Raw genomic sequence first — 20,372 nt, 5'->3', positions numbered from 1 at the left:
TGTGCAAGATTGACAAAATTTCGGATAGCCTTAAATGTATTCCGGGAATGGAAAGAAAAGGATTCAAAATGTTGTTCATACTTCCCTTTCAGAAGCTTACAGACTTATCCCTTAAGAAAAGCATCCAATCTTAAAATAAAGAAGAATTTCTCAGAACATGATATTTAAGAATAGTGAGTAGCAAGTAAACCAGCCTCTCACTATATTGCAGTTAAGATTCTCCAGCTCTTCCAGTGTAATAAATAATTGCAAGATGGCATTTGGCTAATCATATTTTCATAACAATTCATGTTCAAACTCAAAGTACATAAAAGTATCACTGACATGCGATGTAAACAAGTATTTACAGAAAACAGAAAGAACATCCAACATGATCATTGTTTGCCCTTACAAGTTAATAACAACAGGATACGGTAGATTTTTCTCAAGTTCTATCAGTATCAAAGGTCACCTTTCACAAAGCACAGTATTTTCACCACCATTGTGATTAAACTCTGGAAATGTAGAGGGGTTCCGGGTCCACTTTCCTTTGGATCCTGACAGCAAGTATAATTCAACATCGAAAGACAGCTTGTCAGTCCTTGCTATCATCCAAGTCTTAAATAGGCTACATTCAGACACAAGTAAAAGATAAGAACAATTCAAAAGAACTAATAATTTCACGGCTAATTATCAGCCTTATGACACATAGAAATTGGTGTTAAATTTCCAGCAGAAACAAAATCAGAGGGGCTTACTACAAAATCACCCAACCAAAGAGAAAGAAGAAAACACTTGATTTAGGAATCTGTCTTCATAACTAAGGTATACTGCACCAAAAAGAAGATAAATCTTTGACCGATACACTTTTAGATGAAGATTCTTCAAACTAGCTGCAAACCTTTCAAATACTGTTCTTCGGAATGCTAATCTTCTAAATACTCAAATTATATTAATCTGAGACTTCCTAGCATTTATACACTATCATGACCTTGACTTTTCATATTTAGAATTTTAATATACTTGTCAGTAAGCCGTAACAGAACTATAATGGGCAGAAGATATTTCAACCATCAAACTGATATGTCACTTTGAGTTCCTATCTTTATAAACAAACATCCTTGGAGGTTATGTTAAATCGTCAAATGACTGCTTGAAATGATGATAATCATCCCTAATTTTCAAGTAGTTTCAGAATGTTGCCAGGACATGACAGGTTAAAACTTAAAAGCTGATAATGAGGACCAAAATAAAGCCAGCTATTTGACTGTTACACTTCTCTATAAACAAAAAGTAAATAAGAAAGGGGACTGCAAGTCAAAGTAACAAAAGATGGCCAGTTCCACAAATCACCCAACTTCTTGAAACAGTCAGTGGTTCCAGGCTTCCAGCCATACCACCTTAGGAATGAGTGCATGAACCTAGCTCATCCTAATGCAAAGTTATCGTAATGCAAATATCTATTCCTGCAAAAAGTTATTCCTCAGCCATATGAACAGGGAGGACCCGAGTTATTTTCTGCAGAATGCTTCAAAAAGGATAGTTAATGGACAGAGCATCTACCCAAGTAAAAGCATCTAGAGCTGGTTGATCAAACGAGGGTCCCAAACTACAAGAGTAGTTGGTCTTACATTTAAATGGTATTGTTTCCATGACTCGTAACAAATTTGTGGATTTCCACATTTGTATTATCCCGTTGTCTTAATGGAAATTGAAATCTTTGCTATATGTTACCTTGCTTTTAGATGGGTAATACATATCAATATATGAATTGAAGAAATAATGATTCAACAATGCACAAATGCCCATAGTAAACGAAGAGAAAAAAAGAAGAAGAAAATGATGTTCTTCATAAAAGAATCAAAACTCGAATATGATTCTGAATACTAACCAATTGTCTTTGGCCCATGTAAACCCATCAGTATCTATCACATGCAAGCTTAAGGCATGTCTTGATTTGGGAGATTGGTTTTCAAAACTGTTGAAAACAGAAGTTAGAAAAGATTTTAAAAGAAACTAGTTCATCAAATGTAATTGACAAATACAGCAGTTATAAACAACCTTTGATGTATAAGGTCACCATGTATAATCACCAAAGAACCAGACTTCGCTTCCAATGTAACAAATTCCTTCTGATCATAAGATGGTGAAGGACGGTCAAAATAAACCCCATTTCCATCTCTAATAAACCGCCTCTTTAGTCCATCTAATATGAAAAAAAAATATACATATTAGAGAGATAATTAGATAAATCTAACTATTCTTATTAATGTTCATAAAAGCATTCAGGTAGAGAAAAAAAGGCAATGAGGTTGAAAGCTACTTTTGTGCGATCCTGGAATCGCCCATAGGCAACCATTAGTTATCGTTGCATCTTCAAGTGCTAGCCACAACCCTGTGCATGAAGTAGGTTCTGTGTAGATAAATGAGTTATCCTGGTGTGGCACTACCTCTCCACCAATGCCTGGTTGCTACAGAGTAAATAGTACATGTCATGCCGCACAAACATTGATAAGATTATTATATTCCTTAAGTATCTAGTAAAAGAAAATCATGTACAATGCAAAAGTAAGCACCCAGATAAATTCATTAATAAATGGACGGTATTAGATGATTTTTTCGATATATAAAATCCTTTAGTTAGTGGACATAACACAATATGACATACAAACCATATAGGCCGGTTCCTCTGTATATCGACTCATAAGAGCTTTGCAGTTAGAGGAGACGACAACAAAAAGATGTGAATCCTGACTAGTTGGGTAGTCTATGTGAACCTTTTTCCTCCATTCAAATCTATTTAGTCTAAGATTCTTTGTTAAATATAGTGTAATCACATTTTCTTTTTACTATTCCAACATCACTTTTGGTCCTCCTCTCACTCTTAAGACCCTTCTATCTCAATAAAATTTCATCCTCATTCTATGGTTTTCTTTGCACATGCCCAACTCATCTCAATCGATTCCCATGTAGCTTATCCTCTATGAGTGTAGTTGGAGTTGGCTCACTTTGGACTTGGGCATTCAAATGGCCACAAGCTAGTTTGAACGCTCAAGATCAAATTTGTGTTCCCTAGCTTCTGGCCGTTGCCGTTTGAACATATCACAACTAGAGATTTTTGAGAGGGCCAGTGTTCGAAGTTTGTTTGAACAAAGCGGCATTTTTGGATCATTTCCTAACGCGTGTTCAAACAGGCTCAAAGCCGTTTGAACGCACCGCGAGTTTCTTCCCCTGCAAGTTATATCTATAAATACTTTACGTTGGGTTTTAGGGCATTAAAAGAGAGGTCTTTGTAGCAAGAGAGAGGTTTTGTAGGAGGTCACACCTATATTGTATTGATAAAAATTAGAGCTTGGGACAACTAGTATTTACATCTCTTTAGAGATTGGAGCTTGAAAATTTTGCATCTCAACTAATGGATTGTAGTTTTGCATTGCTTGTGGATGTAGACATATTGCTTAACCATGTAAATCTCGTCTCCCACTCTCTCTCTCTTCTTTGCAGTGGTTTGCTTGAGTTTGGTGTTCTTGTTTGTGGTTAACTTAGGTGATTAGTAATACTCTACTTCTAGCATCTTAATTAAGCATTTCTCATTTGGTATTATTGTTAACTTTGTTGGCAGTTAGTTTGTTATTATTCCATTGCTATTCTATTTGGTCCTGTTGTAAGTTTGGGATTTGTTTGCTTCCACCACGCTTGCGCAACAAGCAATATCATAGCGCAACAGCGACAAGTGGTATCAGAGCTCAACAAGTGGTATTAGAGCCCAATGAGTGTTACCCTTGATTTTCTTTGGACACTCATTTCTTATCCTACCCTTCATAGTAGCTCTGGTCATCCATCTCAACATCCTCATCTCATCTACACTAAAATAAGGGACAAAAGAGGTCACTTCATCCGTAATTTCATACCCTTTTAAGATACCATGAATCATATTTTATTAAGTCAACATAGATGACAAGGACACTAGGCCAAAGCAGGAACGAACATGCTGGCGTGATAGTTTCCATCCTAGACTCTAGAGCAAAGACTAAGAGATAACAAACGGATAAGTTAAGATGCTAAGGTGAAAACATACTTGAGCAAATAACAGACTTAGTAATTCACTTACTATTGCAATGGAGATAATCATCTACACGCCATGCATGTCTGATCCTCTCGTGTGGAGTGACTATAGGTTTGCAAATATGGAAGAAACAAGACTTATGTTGTTCTATCTTTTAATCCATCATCATAAGAAGTCATGAATTTTCCTCTCATCAAGTCTAATTAGATGACAAGGACAAGAGGTCAAAGCAGGAATAAACAAGCTGATGTGACAATTAACATCTTATATATAAGTTAACATATTAAAATATTAAAAAGAAGATAAGAGATGAAAAGTCAAAAATTTATTGGAGTACAATTAGAGGGAAGCACACAGCATATCCTAATTTTGTTGCTACTGATTGTATAAACCTTGTATACTACATCAGTCTTTGCACTCGACCATGATTTTTTGTTTACTTGGCCAAGTGTCTTAATGAACTTCACTACTACTAATCAAGAAGCACAAAATGTGCAGATTCCAAACATATAAAGTTCACTACAACTGATCCATACTGAAATTTGACAGCATAGGCTGCTTTAATCATCAATAAAAGAAGATTTAATCCAGCTTCAGTAGAAAATATATATTACTCCAACATAGAACAGACTACTAAGGTAAAGTGTAGCTTTGAGAACAATAAACTAGAGGTTTCATGTTTCAAATATACTGAAAGACATATAAAGAAGATTACAATATACATCTCTCATTAGACTAGAATCAGCGTGAAAGGAACAAGTTACCTTAAATATGTACATAGATTGAATAACTGCAGGTCTCTTGTATCCTAACGAGGATAGCATACTACAGATTTTGTCAGAGAATGAGAACTTTCTGAATACTGGATCTAATTCGTGTAGAGCTGTAGCAAAATTCAAACATAAGGTTAAATTGCTCAAGAAGTATATTCTAAAGAAAACTAAACTAAAACACATGCAAACACACGGACACTTAGCATGCAAACACACGGACACTTCTAAACCATGAACTAACACATCATATTCATGTCACAAATATTGTTCCTTCAGCAGCCACTAGAAGCATGGGTCACAGAAAAGATATAGTTTCTCAGCATGCGTCATGATATATGGATTTTTTTCAGTTTGAGGATTGACCCTACATAATATCGTGGTTAATTAATGCATATTCTGGAAATGCCTTGGTCTACTTTACTACTGTATGTTATTTATAATAGGGAATACTAAGTACTGTTGTTTCAGCCATAAATGTGTAAATTTCATGTAGACAGCACTAATCTAACTCTAAAGTTTAATGTCAAAGTATGTATGGGGTAGAATCCCCATGCAAGCACAAATTCAAGAGAATCTTCCTTTACTTTGTATGCACAGAATCTTCCTTGTGCTGAAGATTTTCCCTCTTATCAAGAAAATTTAAGGAGATCATATAAAACTGCCATCAATACAAAGTTACAAACCATGGCCAACTTTATTAATTGAGAGTTCCTTTGGCTGTTTCAAGAATCCATCTTCTCCAAATGCCTTTTCTGCATGTGAAGGTTTAATATAAGAACAAAAAATTTGGTTTCAGGAGATGTATTTCTCTTATAGAATGTCATCAAAATACTTACTTGATCAAAATAAGCATTCAAATAGAACACGGAAATTTGTAAGACAAAAAGAATGCTTATAAACTTTACTATGCATTTATCTTGAGATAAAATATTTACTTCAAATGATGAAATCCAGTCTTTCTTTTATGACACACAAACCAAAATGTTGCAAGAATAGCATACTACAAATTTCATGTGCATCATATAAGTTACCTTCCGAGAATTGTGCTTCCACTAGGTGGTGTAATTTAGTTAGCAAGGGATGATTAGAATATGGTGGTCTGACTCCCACTTGAGTTATCAACTAGATGGGTATCACTACTAGCCAATTTAGAAGTCTAGGAAAACAAATGTGATACGATCAGGGTGTGCTAAAAGATGATATAAAATATATATTTTATATGTATATACGATTGTCTATTCCTTCGTGATACTTTAAGGCTTTGTTTATTTGATAATGAATTAAACATATAACTTGAAACCTATTTAAAGATCCAAATTAGTTGTAGACCAATAGTTGAATTAGGTTTCAATGTTTCACTAACATTTTAAGTTTTATATCAGTTTCTATTACTACTTTTAAGAATTTATCGTATCCCTGTATCCGTATCTCTATATCTCAGTATCCCGTATCCATATCTCTATATCCTAGTATCCCGTATCCGTATCCATGCTTCACAGCCTCTAGCAGCCACCACTACCCTTGGCCGTCCGTCACCCTTCGACGACCGCCGCATCGTCAGATATTTACCGTTTTATCCCGTTCTGACCTTGTTCTACTATTTTAATTATATCTTTTCATCCAGGGATCCGATTGACGTGAAACTAGAGCCATTAGAACTCTATCTCATGAGGTTACCACTACCTAAATTTTCATAATTTTTTTACGTCCAGATCGGCTCAGATCTGATCCGCAACAAAAATGAACCAATATTTTAAAGTATTCTAGCATAGTAGCATGAAGAATAATTGTCAGCAAGTAATACCTAACCTTGTCATATTCTACATCTGTCCTTGATCCATCAATTAAGGGAGGAGGGAATAAGAGACGGGTGTTATTACAATTCTTATACAACTTTACGCTGGTTTCGGGATATAAAAGGACAAAAAATTGTAATTTTGCAGACAGAATAAATCCTTTTGAAATTTCTTTTGTTTCAGTTGTCTTCTCTTATATTAAGCAGCACATAATTTGATACTTTAATCTGCTATGTTGACACTTGTATTCAATAAATCCCACCGTCCATGGGGCACAGGTGACATCAAATTTGTCACAACATTTCACAATATGCCTTTAAAATGCACTATGCCTGCCCACCTGAACTTATATAAAGTTATTCAATCCAATCACAGATAAACTACTTCTAGTACACCTTTCTGTAACTCTACACTTTTCGAGAATAAAATGAAAGAAAAAGAATATAACAACAAGGGAAGCTGTCATGAAAGTTTTTGCCTTTGTTCTATTGTGCTAACAGTTTAAGTTCTGGGGCCTTCTTATAAAGTATTAACGGCTGAAAAGATAGCAAACTACTCACCCTCAAAGAAGAAGGAAATATTCTCGGCGCTATTCAAAAAGTAATTATCCTTGGCCTGCCGCTGCAATAAAGTAAGATCACAACAAAAAATTAAAAAAAAATTAAAAAAAATCCCAATTTAATACTCCACCCACTTGCCGCACATCCTACTAAATCAATGGGGAAAAAGATCATACGTGATCCTTGGTAGAGAAGATAGTCGACGAGGCACCATCGAATCCCTCCAAAAGCTCCGCCATCCGATCCCTCATCTCCTTCACCTCCCAATCACTCGAGAAGGATTCGAGCACCAAATACCCTGCCATGGAAACATCGAGCTCGAGTTAGCATCGGGTAAGGGTTTGCTTTGGATCTCGAAGCTTCTCTTACCGTTGGTGTTGAAGAAGTTGACTTGCTCGGCGCTGAGATTCCCGTCGATGCCCATGGTGACGGCGATTCCTACTTTCTCCAAGGGACCAGGATCGGATAATGTAAGAATAAGGAAAGAAAATTGACCAAGCCACGGCCCACAAAGACGAAGACTTATTCGGCATCGGTGCCGATGATGCACACGTGGCACGCGCATCTCCGGCCACGGTATATATATATATATATATATATATATTATCTTCTTGTTGATCATGAGCCCTTTGCTTTTATCATATGCTTGATAAAATATTTGCCGTTCCCAAGGATTTTAATTTATGTTGGGCAACCGAATAACAGTAAAAAAAAAAAGAAAAAAAGCGAAAATTTTGAAATATTAGCTCAAACGTTAATAGAGTTAATTAAATTCATAGCCTTACTAAGCTGATGAGATTTAACCACTCAGTGTTAGATATTTTGAATGAGTAGAATAACTTATATGATAAGTTTGTAATCAACACTATAGCTTAATAATTAATTTTTGCCGGAATTAATTAGCAGAGCGCAGTCTGCTAGAAAAAGCGAATAATCTTATTTCAGTCATGAAGTTGAGTTATTAGTTGTTGTGCTTTGCCTGCATAAAAGTATATGATGATGTGGGAGATGGCAAGCCAATAGAAAGGAGATTATATAACTAACAACTAGGAAAGTATTGGAGGAAAAAAAAAATGAATTAAGATAGACCGAGTACCAACTTGTAATACTAAGAAAAACCACAGAAATCTACACACAGAAAAGGGTCTATGATGTAATGTATATGAAGTATCAAACAAATATTAACAAGAATAGAAAATAATGAGCACCCATTAAATGTAACTCCAAGACATAGAAGTTCCTTGATGTAACAGTAGCTGATTTCTCAAGAGATCTGTGGTGTATCAAATTAATCTTCCTTCGCGGACGAAACCTCGATTGTAGAGAGGGAACTCAAAAAGAAAAGCTACTTTGAACCATGCAGGCAAGTTTCCATAAATGAAAGGCGGCAGAGGAATAAGAGGGCTGAAAAGAAAATATATTATCACCATAAGTTATTCTACACTCTCGAGATTATTAGTAATGAGATCTAAATACTAGGGGACAATAAAAGAGGCTCACCTAGTAGTGTTCTTGTAGGCACGGTACTCTGGCACGCTGCTGAATCGTTTATCTGCTGATTCCTGCTTGGAGGAATAGATGAAACAATCAGTCATTGGAGATATTATCAACAGAAAGAATCCTGGAACTAAAATCAGCACATATAGTCCTTAGTATGTAAGAGTGGTTCCAGACCTCAAGAAGTGGGATGCCACTAACAAAAAGAAGCAACAGTGTTAGGAATAAAGGTCCAAAAATCACAAGCCACTCAGCTCCTCCTAGAATAGGCGTAGATGCCACGAATATTCCCCACCAAAGGAGCATCTGTACTTGCATCAGATGAGAATGTTGAGATTGATCAGTTCCTATTCAAATTTTTCTTCATGAACATATATGAAATCAGCACGACAAACATGAGAATTGTTACAGAAGAAAAAAGTCAAGCAAGCCCCAAAGTTGAGGACGTGAAGAAGTATTCTCCTAGAAAACAGTCGGTATATAAAATTAAAATGAGTAACACGAATGGAAATAAGATATTCTCAATCATAGAAATAAATATTAAAGGTGCTTCTATTAGTACTATATAGTATATACCTACTTACTCGCAAATAATTACTGAATAAGATTTAAATCCATATTCAGAAACAAGTCAAAGAGAGGCATAGAATGTTGAACCAAACATACAAATGCTTCCTTGCACTGGTCCTGGCAGCATGAACTTTTTTGCTTTATAAATATTTAAAAATAGATAACAAGGAAAGAAGAGCAAAACAAAACTAACCTCCCCAAAGTAATTTGGATGACGAGAATATTTCCAAATTCCAGCGTCACACCACTTCCCTTTGTTAACAGGAGAGTTTTTGAAAATGAGCTTCTGCTGATCAGCAGTTGCTTCGATAAATATGCCCACTCCCCACATTATCCAGCCAATGAAATCTTGAGGTTTGACAGAGGGATTTCTGTCACTAGCATTCACAATTGTGAGAGGCAAGCTGACGGTCCACACCCAAACAGCCTGCCATGGATGAGGATTAAGAGGTCATTTTGCTTGTTTGTTTTTTTATTCAGAAATAGCAACTGGTTTTCTTAATTAATAAATTTGCAATTTACAACCTGGAATAACCAGAAAACTGCCAACTTCCCCAAATTATTACGCATTTCATCGAAACGACGGTCCTCTCCCCAATTCATAATCCTAGATTGACAATGTAGAACATCAGATACACTCTTGACAAATGAAAGAACACAATTAAAGATATATTGCAGTAGATGGGTACTGATCAGAACTTACTAAACGTACCTCATTAACAAAAACAGTCCCAAGCGAAGACCCCAAACCACTACAAGAGCTGTCAGAACAACCTGAAAAATGGAGCTTGATGCTTACAAAGGCAAAAGAAATTATTGCAATTGTAATTTATCTTTGTATAATCATGCAAAAATTTATCTGAAGGGAAAGGTCAACATAAATGACAAGTAGACTTCTTTCAATTAAGCATATAAAATGCTTAATAATGCTAGAACCACAAGATCTATGATTACAATCGAAATGTTGTTGCTAAACATGCATGACTCTGCCTATATTTAAGTGCCATAGATATTTGGCAGAATTTTAAAAGTCAAATCAAGTTCTAGTATGTTAATCAGTTCTAGTTTTGAAGGAAAAAAACAACAACAACAAATTATATATTTGTATTGCAATTGCTTTTCATAGAAGTAAATAAATTGTTCAACTTCTCATGTGCCATATTCATGACTCAAATCGAGTTACGACAAAGGAAATTTTTGACTGAAATCATGCAACTCTCAACTCTTAAGCAATGCCCAACTTATTCACCATTTTATTTGCATTAAAAAACTTGAAACAAATTGTATTCTATGCAGTACGGCTGTTTACCTGTCGAAAATGCCATGCTCCTTTTACAGCAAGTGTTAGAATAGCAAGGATGACAAAATTTGTGCTACCTGCAGAAGGAAAAAGAGTACGTCAAATACACCACAAAACTATACTCAGTGCATCCAACAAGGGAAAAAGAATAACAAAAATTCAATTTATTGAATAAACCACATTTAGGTGGTTCAACGAAAATGACCGCCACAATTATCGTATCATCATAATTATATTCATTCTAGTCTCATGCATATTCCTAGTAAGTAATAACTAATATTATACAAATGAAGCACAAGTTCAGAGTGAAATTTCATTACATCTATGGCAAAGCGATATAAAAGAAGAGCTCACAGGCATAGGCCAATTGGATATATTATAATTAATTCCACTAAAAGTGCTTTTTTCACAACTATCAAATAAGTAATTACGCATTACTATGTTATATCCTGTAAACATCTATTCAATTACGGATATAATGATGACAAGTAGAATTTGTGCTTGTTTTCATGAACTTAGTCAGTTAGTTGATGACAAAAAAAGGTTATTCAGCAGGAAGGTGTGCAAATCCATGCTACAAAATGTTGGATGCAGCTATAATGTTGACAATCTGTAAAAAAGCAAAAGAGGGGGCATCCCACTATACAACGCTCCCACAAAAGTAGGTCTGGGGAGGAAACCTATGACGGGATTAATGGCAGCGTTCTTCATACCATCTATTATTATTACATCAGAAAAGCAACCCATCCTCTGAGTTGCCTTAAGTTATTTCTTTTTATTTTTTTGACAAAAGGCAGAAGCTCTGTTTCATTGAAACACTAAACAGAACATCCAATTATAATTAGAACTGCCTTAAGTTATTTCAATCTGTCTTATATAACAGTTCAGATAATTGATTTGCAGATTCCATGGTATGAAAACTCAAGATTAATGTATTGTATCTAGATATGCAATTTCTATAAAAAGAATTCTGCCCAGAAAGGGGACCATCGGTATCTTACAGAAAGCACTACGCCTTGAATATTAAGAAACTTTACGTATTCTTTTATTCCATTCTTCCTTCCTACTTTTGATTATTTACATCGGATCTTAGTTAGCACATTACCAAATCTTTTAACACATCAAGCTAAATCGATCAGAACCAACTAGAATTACAATTCCAATAACTTCAACGAATCACCAAACAATCAAACACTCAAACCATATGCAGGGGCACGACAACAAAATCATTTCATATGACACGAAATTTGGCAACAAGGAGATTCTGGGAGATCAAATTACCGGCGAAATCAGTGACCTTGTCAAATTTGAGGAGGGCTGTTATTACGAAGAACAGCAGCTGGTATCCTACCTGATATTTACAATTAGCTCGTGAATATAACCAGAAACATCCAATCCAAACAAAAATTACATCTTTAAAGAGTGAGAGAGAGAGATTACAGTGACAATGGCGGTTAGGGCCAAGAAATGGGAGTCGAGGACAGTCCCCATTGGCGCTCAGGGAAGGAGAATGCAGCACCGCGTTCCGATTGGATGTGTTCTTCTAAAACCAGGCGGCATGTGGTTGGAGTTTGTACACGGTATATATGAGCTAAAGAAACGGGGCCAATTATGCGCCACGTCTTGGTACAAGGTAGAAACTTTCAAAACTCTGACGGAGGTTTGGGCCGGGCCTAATTCCCATGCCCAGTTTGTTATCAGGCCCTACTAGTTATTTAGTCTTAGCTAAGGAAGCTCAGGAGCATTGATATAAATTTTCTTTAGTTTTTAAAATAGTCGAATATAAATTATATGCATTTTATTTTATATATATATATAGTATAAAAAATAAATGTTACTAAATTTTATCTTTTTTTACAAATAGCCCGTAAAACTTGTACAAAATATAACTAGGTTTTAAATCGTACCTGACATCAATATGTACAAGCCCTTTAATGGGCTAGCATTTTGGCAAAAAAAAAAAATTAAATAAAGGTCAAATTTTAACATTATCGTAATTAATTAATGCTGAGTAAAACCATGAGTAGATGTACTACAAATTTTTATAATTAGAGGTGAATTATTATTATACTTTTAACTTTATCATATCAGATGTTAATGCATCATCAGTAATGTAAATAGAATTGTGAAAAATGCAGCACACCACATGGAAGAGCAGAGGATTCTTTGTCCAAAAGAAAAAGAAAAAGAAAAAGAAAAAGATTAAAAATCATTTCCTTGTAAGAGGAGAGCTGAATCTATTACACAATCATCCTTCAAAAGCTCATGAAGGTGCGATGGACACCTTGTCGACCTGCACAACGAACTCAAGCGTAGCTCCGGCGGGAATCTTGACGGCCGACCCAAAGTCAGCGCCGTCATCTCCAAAGCCCAAGGTAGGAGGAACTACCACTCTCCTCTTTCCGCCGGCTCTCATGGATCTCAGCACGTATTCCACACCCTCACACATCCCTCTACTGTAAGGCCTAGAGCCCATCACCAATGCTAATGGTCTCTTCCCTTCTCCGAACGTGTCCACGAACGCCTCGCCATTGCCGCCGCCGCCGACCACTCTTCCCTGGAGGTCTATCACCACCAGGTCTCCCGGCCTCGGTGAATCCCCGCCACCCACCCTCATCTCATAGTATCTGAACCAAACATATCAAAAAAAGGCTATATTACTGGTATTATTAACATTTGAGTTGTAATTTATAAATTACTTTTGGTTATCAAAATATTCGGAGTGCATTTGATCCAAATTATAATAATTTCAAAAATATAGTGTCAAGTCTGAACCTGATGCCATTGGGTAGTATGACCTCTTCCTCCTTCTCCACATCCCTGCAGAGAATAAAAAATGATAACAATCCAATTCACAAATTAAAGGGAAATATATATATATATATATATGTATACCAAGTTGATCAAGTTTTAGTATATGCTAACTTGGTATTTGCTTGCTGCTGCGACGCCTCGAAGCGGGTCTTGACCTGCTCTGAGACGACGCCGGCGGCGAGGAAGGCGACCCACGCGAGTCCGGCGCCGATGCCGAAGCGTCTCGTTAGGCTCGACGTAATCCAATCCGTGGACTCTGCTGCTAGTTTTGGCTTCTGCAGTGGCTTTGGAGGAGATGGAGGAGGAGGTTGTGACTGGGCTTGAATGGGTGGCTGCTGTTGGTTTGGAGGCGGAGGTGGAGGTGGACGTGGGGATTGGGATTGGGATTGGGAGCATGAGAGCTGTGGTTTTGTGGGCGGGAGAGTGAGGAAGGTGGGAGATCCAAGGAAAGCAGCCATGATTAATTGCTTTGGAGGAGGAGGTGGAGGGAGAAAGTTTGGTTTGAGCTGAGAGGAGATATGAACACTTTAATTGGGCTAAGTTTTAGCCACTAGTACTCCAAAAGCCTTATCTTTATCCAGAAGACTGCCCCTGCCCCCCTGTTCCTTGTTGTAGTAGTAGCTTTCATATGGATAGCTCTATTAATTGTAAAATGACCAGGATACCAGACCATTGGAGTACGGTGATGGCCTAATTGCATAATTAAAACTAATTTCAAGATTAAGATTAAATTAGAGCCTAATAACAAGCCATGCACTTGATAGCAACAAAAGAAATAATATTAAAGCTTGAAATCGAGAGTAAGTAAAGCTTCTATTAAGTATATTCTCTATATACTTACACGAATAACCCACCCATTCCTACATTAATTACATGAAAAAGAAAATTCTTCCAAATTGTATATAGATGGTATTGGTTCAAAGTGGACTAGGAAACACTCCCATCTCCCTTTGCTCGTTCCACTTCACGATCTGCAAAGACCACCAACGCTTATATGATCAAAACACATGCAAATTAATCCATTAATCCACGCCAAAAAAAAAAAGAAGAAAAAAAAGCTTCTCACCCACTCGGTCGGACAGAGCGACCGGTACCACCGCGCGAACTTCTCGCACTCCGGCGAGTCGGGACCCTTGGCCTTAACACACCTGAAAGCATCAACAATTAACAGCAGAAGCATAACATGAGAAAGGAAAGAGCAGCGTGCCTGGCTAAGTATGTATATACATGTTCACGTATACACTTTTGAAATTTCTGGGCTTAAAAAAGTACAAATTTAGCTCTTAATTTAATTATTTATTATACGACTTACTGGTGGTACTCGAGGTAGCGGGAGTAACAGTGCCGAGTTTGGTTGGTGAAAGGGAAACGGGCGTCGGAGGGGACGGTGCGGAGCTCGATGACGCCATCGGGTGGTGGCGGGGGGGCGTCGGCGATGGAACCAAGCTCGTGGGCAGGACGAGGGGCCTGCTTGCCGGTGGCCACCCGGTTGACGTCCCTCGCCCTCATCTTATCGTGAGGATCCACCACGTTGGCCTCCATACTCTTTTAACTACTTTGCTCTCAATACTTGCTTCGAAAGGTTCAGAAGCATCTCTACATTTGTTTTATCTATTTATATGATTATCTGTTTGTTTCTAGTAACGTTAAGAATCACCGAGATGGGAGAAAGTGGAGGACTCACAGTGGCGGTGTTTAAACACGTGTGCAACGCTTGCATTGTAATGGTTTTGATGAGGGTTACGTGGGCCCCATAGATTATCTATAAACATAATTCATGTACATCAGTGCTAGTCAAATCGATATCTTGAAAAAATGGATATAGTTTAATGATCCATCAAAAAACATGAAGGATGCTACTACTGCAACCTGATAGATGGCTTTGAACATTTATATAGACTATAGAGGCCATCGTTAATCCAAACAATTACAAACGTACCAATGGGTAAACACATCTGGAAGCTTACATGTTGTTAGAGAACACCATCACCAAAGGAGGCAATAATGCTTTTGCTGAACACCTCATTAGGAGGAAAATAATCCACCCAACTCGACTAGCCAAGAGGAGGAATAATGTCTACAGTATGACATGGTAGCCGGGCATAAAATACAATAGAACTCTTTAAGATTATGGGGTCACCTTGGAACAGATCAATATAGCAACAAGGCAATGTGACCTGCAGAAAACAAAGCAGCTGCGAAGATCAAGAAGATAAGAGAGCATAGTACAGTATAAACATGATGCAGCAGAAATTTGGGAACTTTAGAGGTTGCAGCATCAAGAGCACTCTTATCGAACTAGAAGAAGGATATGTAAGCTTTTAAGTTGGGAACTGCATGCACATAGTAACATAAGATACAATCTTCTATTGATAAATTTTAACCATGCTGGTCCTGAAGGATGACTAATACAGTTGCAACTAAAGAGAACTCGTCATTCCAGATGGTGACATACCTGACTTCAAAAGTAAACTCTTGAATCTAGGTTAGAGGTATCAGTAGGTCAATCGATTACAGAAGGTTGACCCTACCAGATTCTTCGTTGGCCTAACCAAGGCACAAGAACTGATCAAAATAAAATAAGGCATAAACTTTCTAGGGAATATACCTCAATCAAACAAGTATATCCTCATCACACAGTAAGAAATAAGTTCCAAATCCAAGCAGCAGTATCATTCCAACATGCTACTATGGCACTTGATGGATGGGTTAATCAGTAAATGCTCTTCTTAAGCAGGAATGCTGAAGTAAATCCAAGTTCAGTCAGATGTCAAACCCTTGGTCCTATTTAGTGAACATCAAATCAGCAAGTAGGAACAAGCAATATGTTAACATGATGTTCAACCATGCAAGAGCTTATCAGTTATCACTACATCTATTATGGGAAATGGACAACCTGGATCTTCAAAAGCCCATGTTTACATATTCTAAAAGCCCTAATTTGTCAACCTGGACCTTCAATAGGACCTCAATCTGACCTCTCAGACAAACAACAGGCCATAACATAGGGTGAGTATTCTGAAATCCAATGCTTTAGAAGGTCATGTGAGATGCAAACAGCCGAGCAAATGTATAGCACATGTACAGCACCAGGTTGCATTTGTGGGCATGTGTGTTACCTCCGGGTATTCAAGTTTATAAAGTTTTAAAAACAAACTATAAATATCTTACTAATAATATGGAAGATTGATATTCAAGTTGATATATCAGCAATATTAAAGCACAGGAAAAGGCTTCAGTTGAAAGTAACAAAAGATCTCAACACACAAATAAGTTCTAGGAGGGCCCTCTGTGAGTTGATTCTACTAGGTGTCACCAAGGAAGAACAAATGCAAATGGAGCCAAAGAACAAACATGGATGCATCAACCAGAACTTAGAACACAGTTTCAAGATCAACAAAACCATATGATGCCAGGAAACAACAAACTTATTCTAGTGATTGCTTTGCATCGACAAAGACCTACATATTCAAATCATAAGTTTCTATGCCTAGTTAAGTATATTCCTCGATGATACTTATCCTAGTAAATGATTAAAAAACAATAAGGACATTCAAGTCAAAAGTCTATATTCGGGAATGCCTAATTAGATAAATCACACATGGTTAGAACTTGGAAATTCCACCAAGAAGGAAAAAACAAGAAATTTTACTCTACATATATTTACCACATTCATAATCAAAGCAGATAGTAATATATCTTGTTTGCTTCCTCTTCTTTCACAGGCCACCAATTCCTAAAATCAGATTGCTTAGATGTGATTCAACAATAGTGATAGATAACAGTAAGAGAAGGGAAAAAGGCAACCTAGAACAACTAAAAGTCCAACGTTCTTCACAAGCATGGAAAGCTCCCCCACATAGCATAAATACTGCATATGCACAACAGAGAGGATAGAAAATAAAGACAGTAAGCTAGAAAATATGTCCCTCTAGCATCTATGCTTCAAGTTCCCTGGCATATTCTACCTTAAATATCACTAAACTAAAATATAATAATATGAGGAAGAGACAAAATACTGGACAAACTATTCAAGATTTGACACAACAAAGAACACCAAAGGTCGAACAGGAAATAAAATAAAATAGAAGACTTCAGGGATTGGTAATTTAGATCAACAGGAAGATAATTTTAACATAATAACAAACAATGTCAGTAATCCATACAAAATCATACATCTCATATTAGAGGAGTTTTAAAATATTCCTACTACATTATCTAATCAGCACAAAAGACAATGTACCTCAGGGCTGCCATCATAGCATACTACCTTCTCCCTTATAAGGGGGGTTCACATAGAGGAGCTGATGGCACTGAGAAAATCAGAATGACTACGGTAGATTATGGTCCTTATTGCACATCCAGCACACTTCCCAATCTTCAATGTGCAAAGACAGTATCGTTCCGCCTTGGAGGCCTGTCAGGTATTGACCCTGGCTTAAACTTTGATGCCTCATGTCTGGCGAGCTCTGGAGGCACTGGGCTGTTGCTCTGTATAAGCATCTGTTTCAGATCATAGAAAACATCAGAATCATGCAGAGTCAAAAATGTAGTCGCCACTCCTGTTTTGCCAGCACGGCCTGTTCGTCCAATGCGATGCGTGTACATGTCAATAGAGGATGGCATTTCATAGTTGATGACGTGAGCAACATCAGGAATATCAATTCCACGCCCTGCCACATCAGTTGCAACAAGAACATTAAATCGCCTATTCCTGAATCCCTCGAGGCTGATCTCACGCTGATCCTGAGACTTCCCTCCGTGAAGTGTGGTCACCCTAAAGCCCAACCTATCCAAGTCCTTAGACCGTGCATCTGCTGACTTTTTCGTGTTGCAGAACACTATGGCCGTCTTGTCCCCGAGGTCATTAAGCATTTTCTGAAGCCTGGGCATCTTCTCTGACTCCTTCAACATGATTACATGCTGAGTGATGAGATCGGTGGTCTTGCCCGCCGTACCAATAGTCACAACAACTGGATTCCTCAAGTACTTCCTAGCAAGTCGCTCCACTGCCGTGGGCATGGTGGCACTAAACATATAGGTAGTTCTATAGATCCTTTTCTCATCGAGTTCCTCATCCTCATTCTCAGGCTTCAAATTGCTTGAAGGCATGGCATCCAGAACTCCAACAACTTGCGGCTCGAAACCCATATCAATCATCCGATCAGCTTCGTCAAGAACCACATAGTTACACTGGTTGAGAACAGCATATCTTCGCTCCAAACAGTCCAGAAGACGACCAGGAGTGGCGATCACAACCTCGCAACCCTGCCTGAGCTTGAAACCTTGCTCCTCAATGGACTGACCACCAACAATAGACACAACCTTAATCCCTAAATAATGTGCAAATTTCACTGTCTCATCCTCAATCTGCTGCGCAAGCTCACGGGTTGGTGCCATGACTACAGCATATGGCCCCTCGGCTTCATTTTCCTCAGTCATGGGAGGCAGCCTAGTTATGTAGGTAAGCATAGGGAGGACAAAAGCAGCGGTTTTTCCAGAGCCAGTTTCTGCAATCCCGATCACGTCACGCTGCTGCAGGCCAAGTGGAATGGCCGCCATCTGAATCGGAGATGGCGACTTGTACCCGGCTTTCTCCACAGCCTTGTGGAGCTCCGGGGTGAGCTTGCTCTCTGTCCAGTTGCGCATAGGACGCGGAATGCGCGATCCCTTGTAAGAAATATTGAAATCCTCTCGAAAAATCCGCCAATCCCTCTCGGTCATCTCCTCAAGCTTCTTCTCCGACCAATGGCGGTCCACGCGCATGTCGAATGCATCATACATGTCAGCAGCTGCCTCCTTCTGCTTTTGTGCCGCCACCTCCTCAGGCCGCTCCTCCACACCCTCCTTGCGCCGGATCTCCTCCCGCGTCTCCTTCTCGTGGCGCGCAGCCTGCTTCTTCTGCTCACGGCGGTCAATTCCCGCGAGGAATCCGCGCCCGAATAGAAGCCGCGCTTCGTGCGGGTTTTGGTACAAAACGTTCATGTCGCGGGAGGTATCCTCGGTATTCTCCCAGTCGAACGAAAACCTAAATTTCTCGCTGGGCTTGATGACGCGCTTCTTGGGCTTCTTTGAACCTAGGTACTGCTCCTTAATGGAGTCCAGCTCCTTCTCCCGCTCGCGCTCCACCTGCTTCTCGACTCTCACCTTCTCGCGGCTCCGGGATTCCTCGTCGCGGTCGCGGTCACGTTCACGGCGGCGATCGCGATCCCGATCCCGATCCCTATCCCTATCCCTATCCCGATCTCGATCGCGGTCGCGGTCGCGGTCGCGGTCCTTGTCGCGATCGGAGAAGGAGGGTTTAGTGTTTGAGGATTGGGACTGAAGTAGGGAGAGGGAGGAGCGGCGCTGGTCGGCGACTTGCTCTTGGCGGCGGAGGAGGGCGAGGCGTTCGCGCTCGGCCTTGGTGAGAAAGACGGGCTTGGGGGGGTCTCGGTCGTCCAAGGAGCGCTTCGTGGCCATGGAAGATGATGAGGAGGAGTAGGGAGACGAGGCTCGCTTGGTTAAGAGCAGGAAGGGAAAGGTAGACGAGAGATCGAGAGAGAGAGAGAGAGAGAGAGAGACAGAGAGAGGACGGAGGGATTCGGCTTAAGGGTGAGATGGGAGAAATAAGGGTTTCTTTGAAATAGATTTGGCAATCACTTAATGGTCGAGAGATGGAGATCTTCGTCGATCGGACGGTTCAGATGTCCTTCATATAAACCGTCCTAACTAATAGGATACGGGTTTATATAAGTGGATAGGCCGATCTCGTATCCAATATATATATAACCAATTGAGCAGTGACTTTATCATAATATTTAGAGTTCAAACATTGAATGAGAAAGAATAAATTCATTAGGAATTCAATCTCTACATAAGAGAGTTTTTGACCAAACTAGCCCTCTTCTAAAACTTTTTTACCAAAATAGACTATCCTCAAATTTATTTAACAAATGAGATCTAATTTACTGTAGCCCTAATAAAAATAATGCTAAACTGATCAATATTTTTATTTGATCCTAAAACGCTGATTTG

At 38.6% G+C, this 20,372-nt stretch overlaps 5 protein-coding genes across 8 annotated transcripts; all 5 read right to left on the bottom strand.

Moving 5' to 3' along the window:
* Window positions 1-259: 259 nt before the first annotated feature.
* LOC140786695 (phytanoyl-CoA dioxygenase 1) lies at window positions 260-7,742 on the bottom strand. Its single transcript, XM_073135311.1, has 9 exons — window positions 7,544-7,742; window positions 7,351-7,472; window positions 7,175-7,235; window positions 5,502-5,570; window positions 4,810-4,928; window positions 2,303-2,450; window positions 2,041-2,185; window positions 1,871-1,957; window positions 260-536 (listed from the first exon to the last, which is right to left on the bottom strand). The coding sequence occupies exons 1-9, from the start codon at window positions 7,737-7,739 to the stop codon at window positions 488-490; spliced, it is 996 nt and encodes a 331-aa protein (XP_072991412.1). The 5' UTR covers window positions 7,740-7,742; the 3' UTR covers window positions 260-487.
* Window positions 7,743-8,248: 506 nt separating this feature from the next.
* Window positions 8,249-12,499, bottom strand: LOC140786697 (uncharacterized). The gene is made up of 9 exons (XM_073135312.1): window positions 11,982-12,499; window positions 11,823-11,892; window positions 10,551-10,618; window positions 9,954-10,015; window positions 9,767-9,848; window positions 9,435-9,668; window positions 8,849-8,977; window positions 8,675-8,736; window positions 8,249-8,578 (listed from the first exon to the last, which is right to left on the bottom strand). Exons 1-9 carry the CDS (start codon window positions 12,030-12,032, stop codon window positions 8,458-8,460), a joined length of 879 nt encoding a protein of 292 aa, XP_072991413.1. The 5' UTR covers window positions 12,033-12,499; the 3' UTR covers window positions 8,249-8,457.
* A 191-nt stretch (window positions 12,500-12,690) lies between these two features.
* LOC140786698 (peptidyl-prolyl cis-trans isomerase FKBP17-2, chloroplastic) lies at window positions 12,691-13,932 on the bottom strand. The gene is made up of 3 exons (XM_073135313.1): window positions 13,467-13,932; window positions 13,317-13,361; window positions 12,691-13,168 (listed from the first exon to the last, which is right to left on the bottom strand). Exons 1-3 carry the CDS (start codon window positions 13,811-13,813, stop codon window positions 12,805-12,807), a joined length of 756 nt encoding a protein of 251 aa, XP_072991414.1. The 5' UTR covers window positions 13,814-13,932; the 3' UTR covers window positions 12,691-12,804.
* Window positions 13,933-13,952: 20 nt separating this feature from the next.
* On the bottom strand, window positions 13,953-15,464 carry LOC140786699 (cytochrome c oxidase subunit 6b-3-like). Of its 3 annotated transcripts, XR_012108687.1 has the most exons (6): window positions 15,323-15,464; window positions 15,040-15,117; window positions 14,668-14,951; window positions 14,422-14,503; window positions 14,197-14,326; window positions 13,953-14,045 (listed from the first exon to the last, which is right to left on the bottom strand). XR_012108687.1 is itself a non-coding variant. In XM_073135316.1 (5 exons), the coding sequence occupies exons 3-5, from the start codon at window positions 14,895-14,897 to the stop codon at window positions 14,273-14,275; spliced, it is 366 nt and encodes a 121-aa protein (XP_072991417.1). In that variant the 5' UTR covers window positions 14,898-14,966; window positions 15,040-15,117; window positions 15,323-15,464; the 3' UTR covers window positions 14,137-14,272. The 3 variants fall into 3 exon arrangements, 2 of the variants coding, with proteins under 2 accessions (XP_072991417.1, XP_072991415.1); XM_073135316.1 differs by lacking the exon at window positions 13,953-14,045 and having other exon boundaries at window positions 14,137-14,326; window positions 14,668-14,966; XM_073135314.1 differs by lacking the exon at window positions 13,953-14,045 and having other exon boundaries at window positions 14,137-14,326.
* On the bottom strand, window positions 15,147-19,959 carry LOC140786694 (DEAD-box ATP-dependent RNA helicase 21). 2 transcript variants are annotated; one of them, XM_073135310.1, is made up of 3 exons: window positions 17,599-19,959; window positions 15,811-15,902; window positions 15,147-15,532 (listed from the first exon to the last, which is right to left on the bottom strand). In XM_073135310.1, the coding sequence occupies exon 1, from the start codon at window positions 19,815-19,817 to the stop codon at window positions 17,736-17,738; it is 2,082 nt and encodes a 693-aa protein (XP_072991411.1). In that variant the 5' UTR covers window positions 19,818-19,959; the 3' UTR covers window positions 15,147-15,532; window positions 15,811-15,902; window positions 17,599-17,735. The 2 variants fall into 2 exon arrangements, with proteins under 2 accessions (XP_072991411.1, XP_072991410.1); XM_073135309.1 differs by lacking the exon at window positions 15,811-15,902.
* Window positions 19,960-20,372: the final 413 nt, after the last annotated feature.

This window comes from Typha latifolia, chromosome 4 (assembly GCF_019914945.1).
Source record: "Typha latifolia isolate L0001 chromosome 4, TyphaL0001v2, whole genome shotgun sequence".
Lineage (NCBI taxonomy): Eukaryota > Viridiplantae > Streptophyta > Magnoliopsida > Poales > Typhaceae > Typha > Typha latifolia.
Note: the sequence above shows the minus strand (reverse complement) of the source record. Positions and strands in the feature narration are given on the sequence as shown.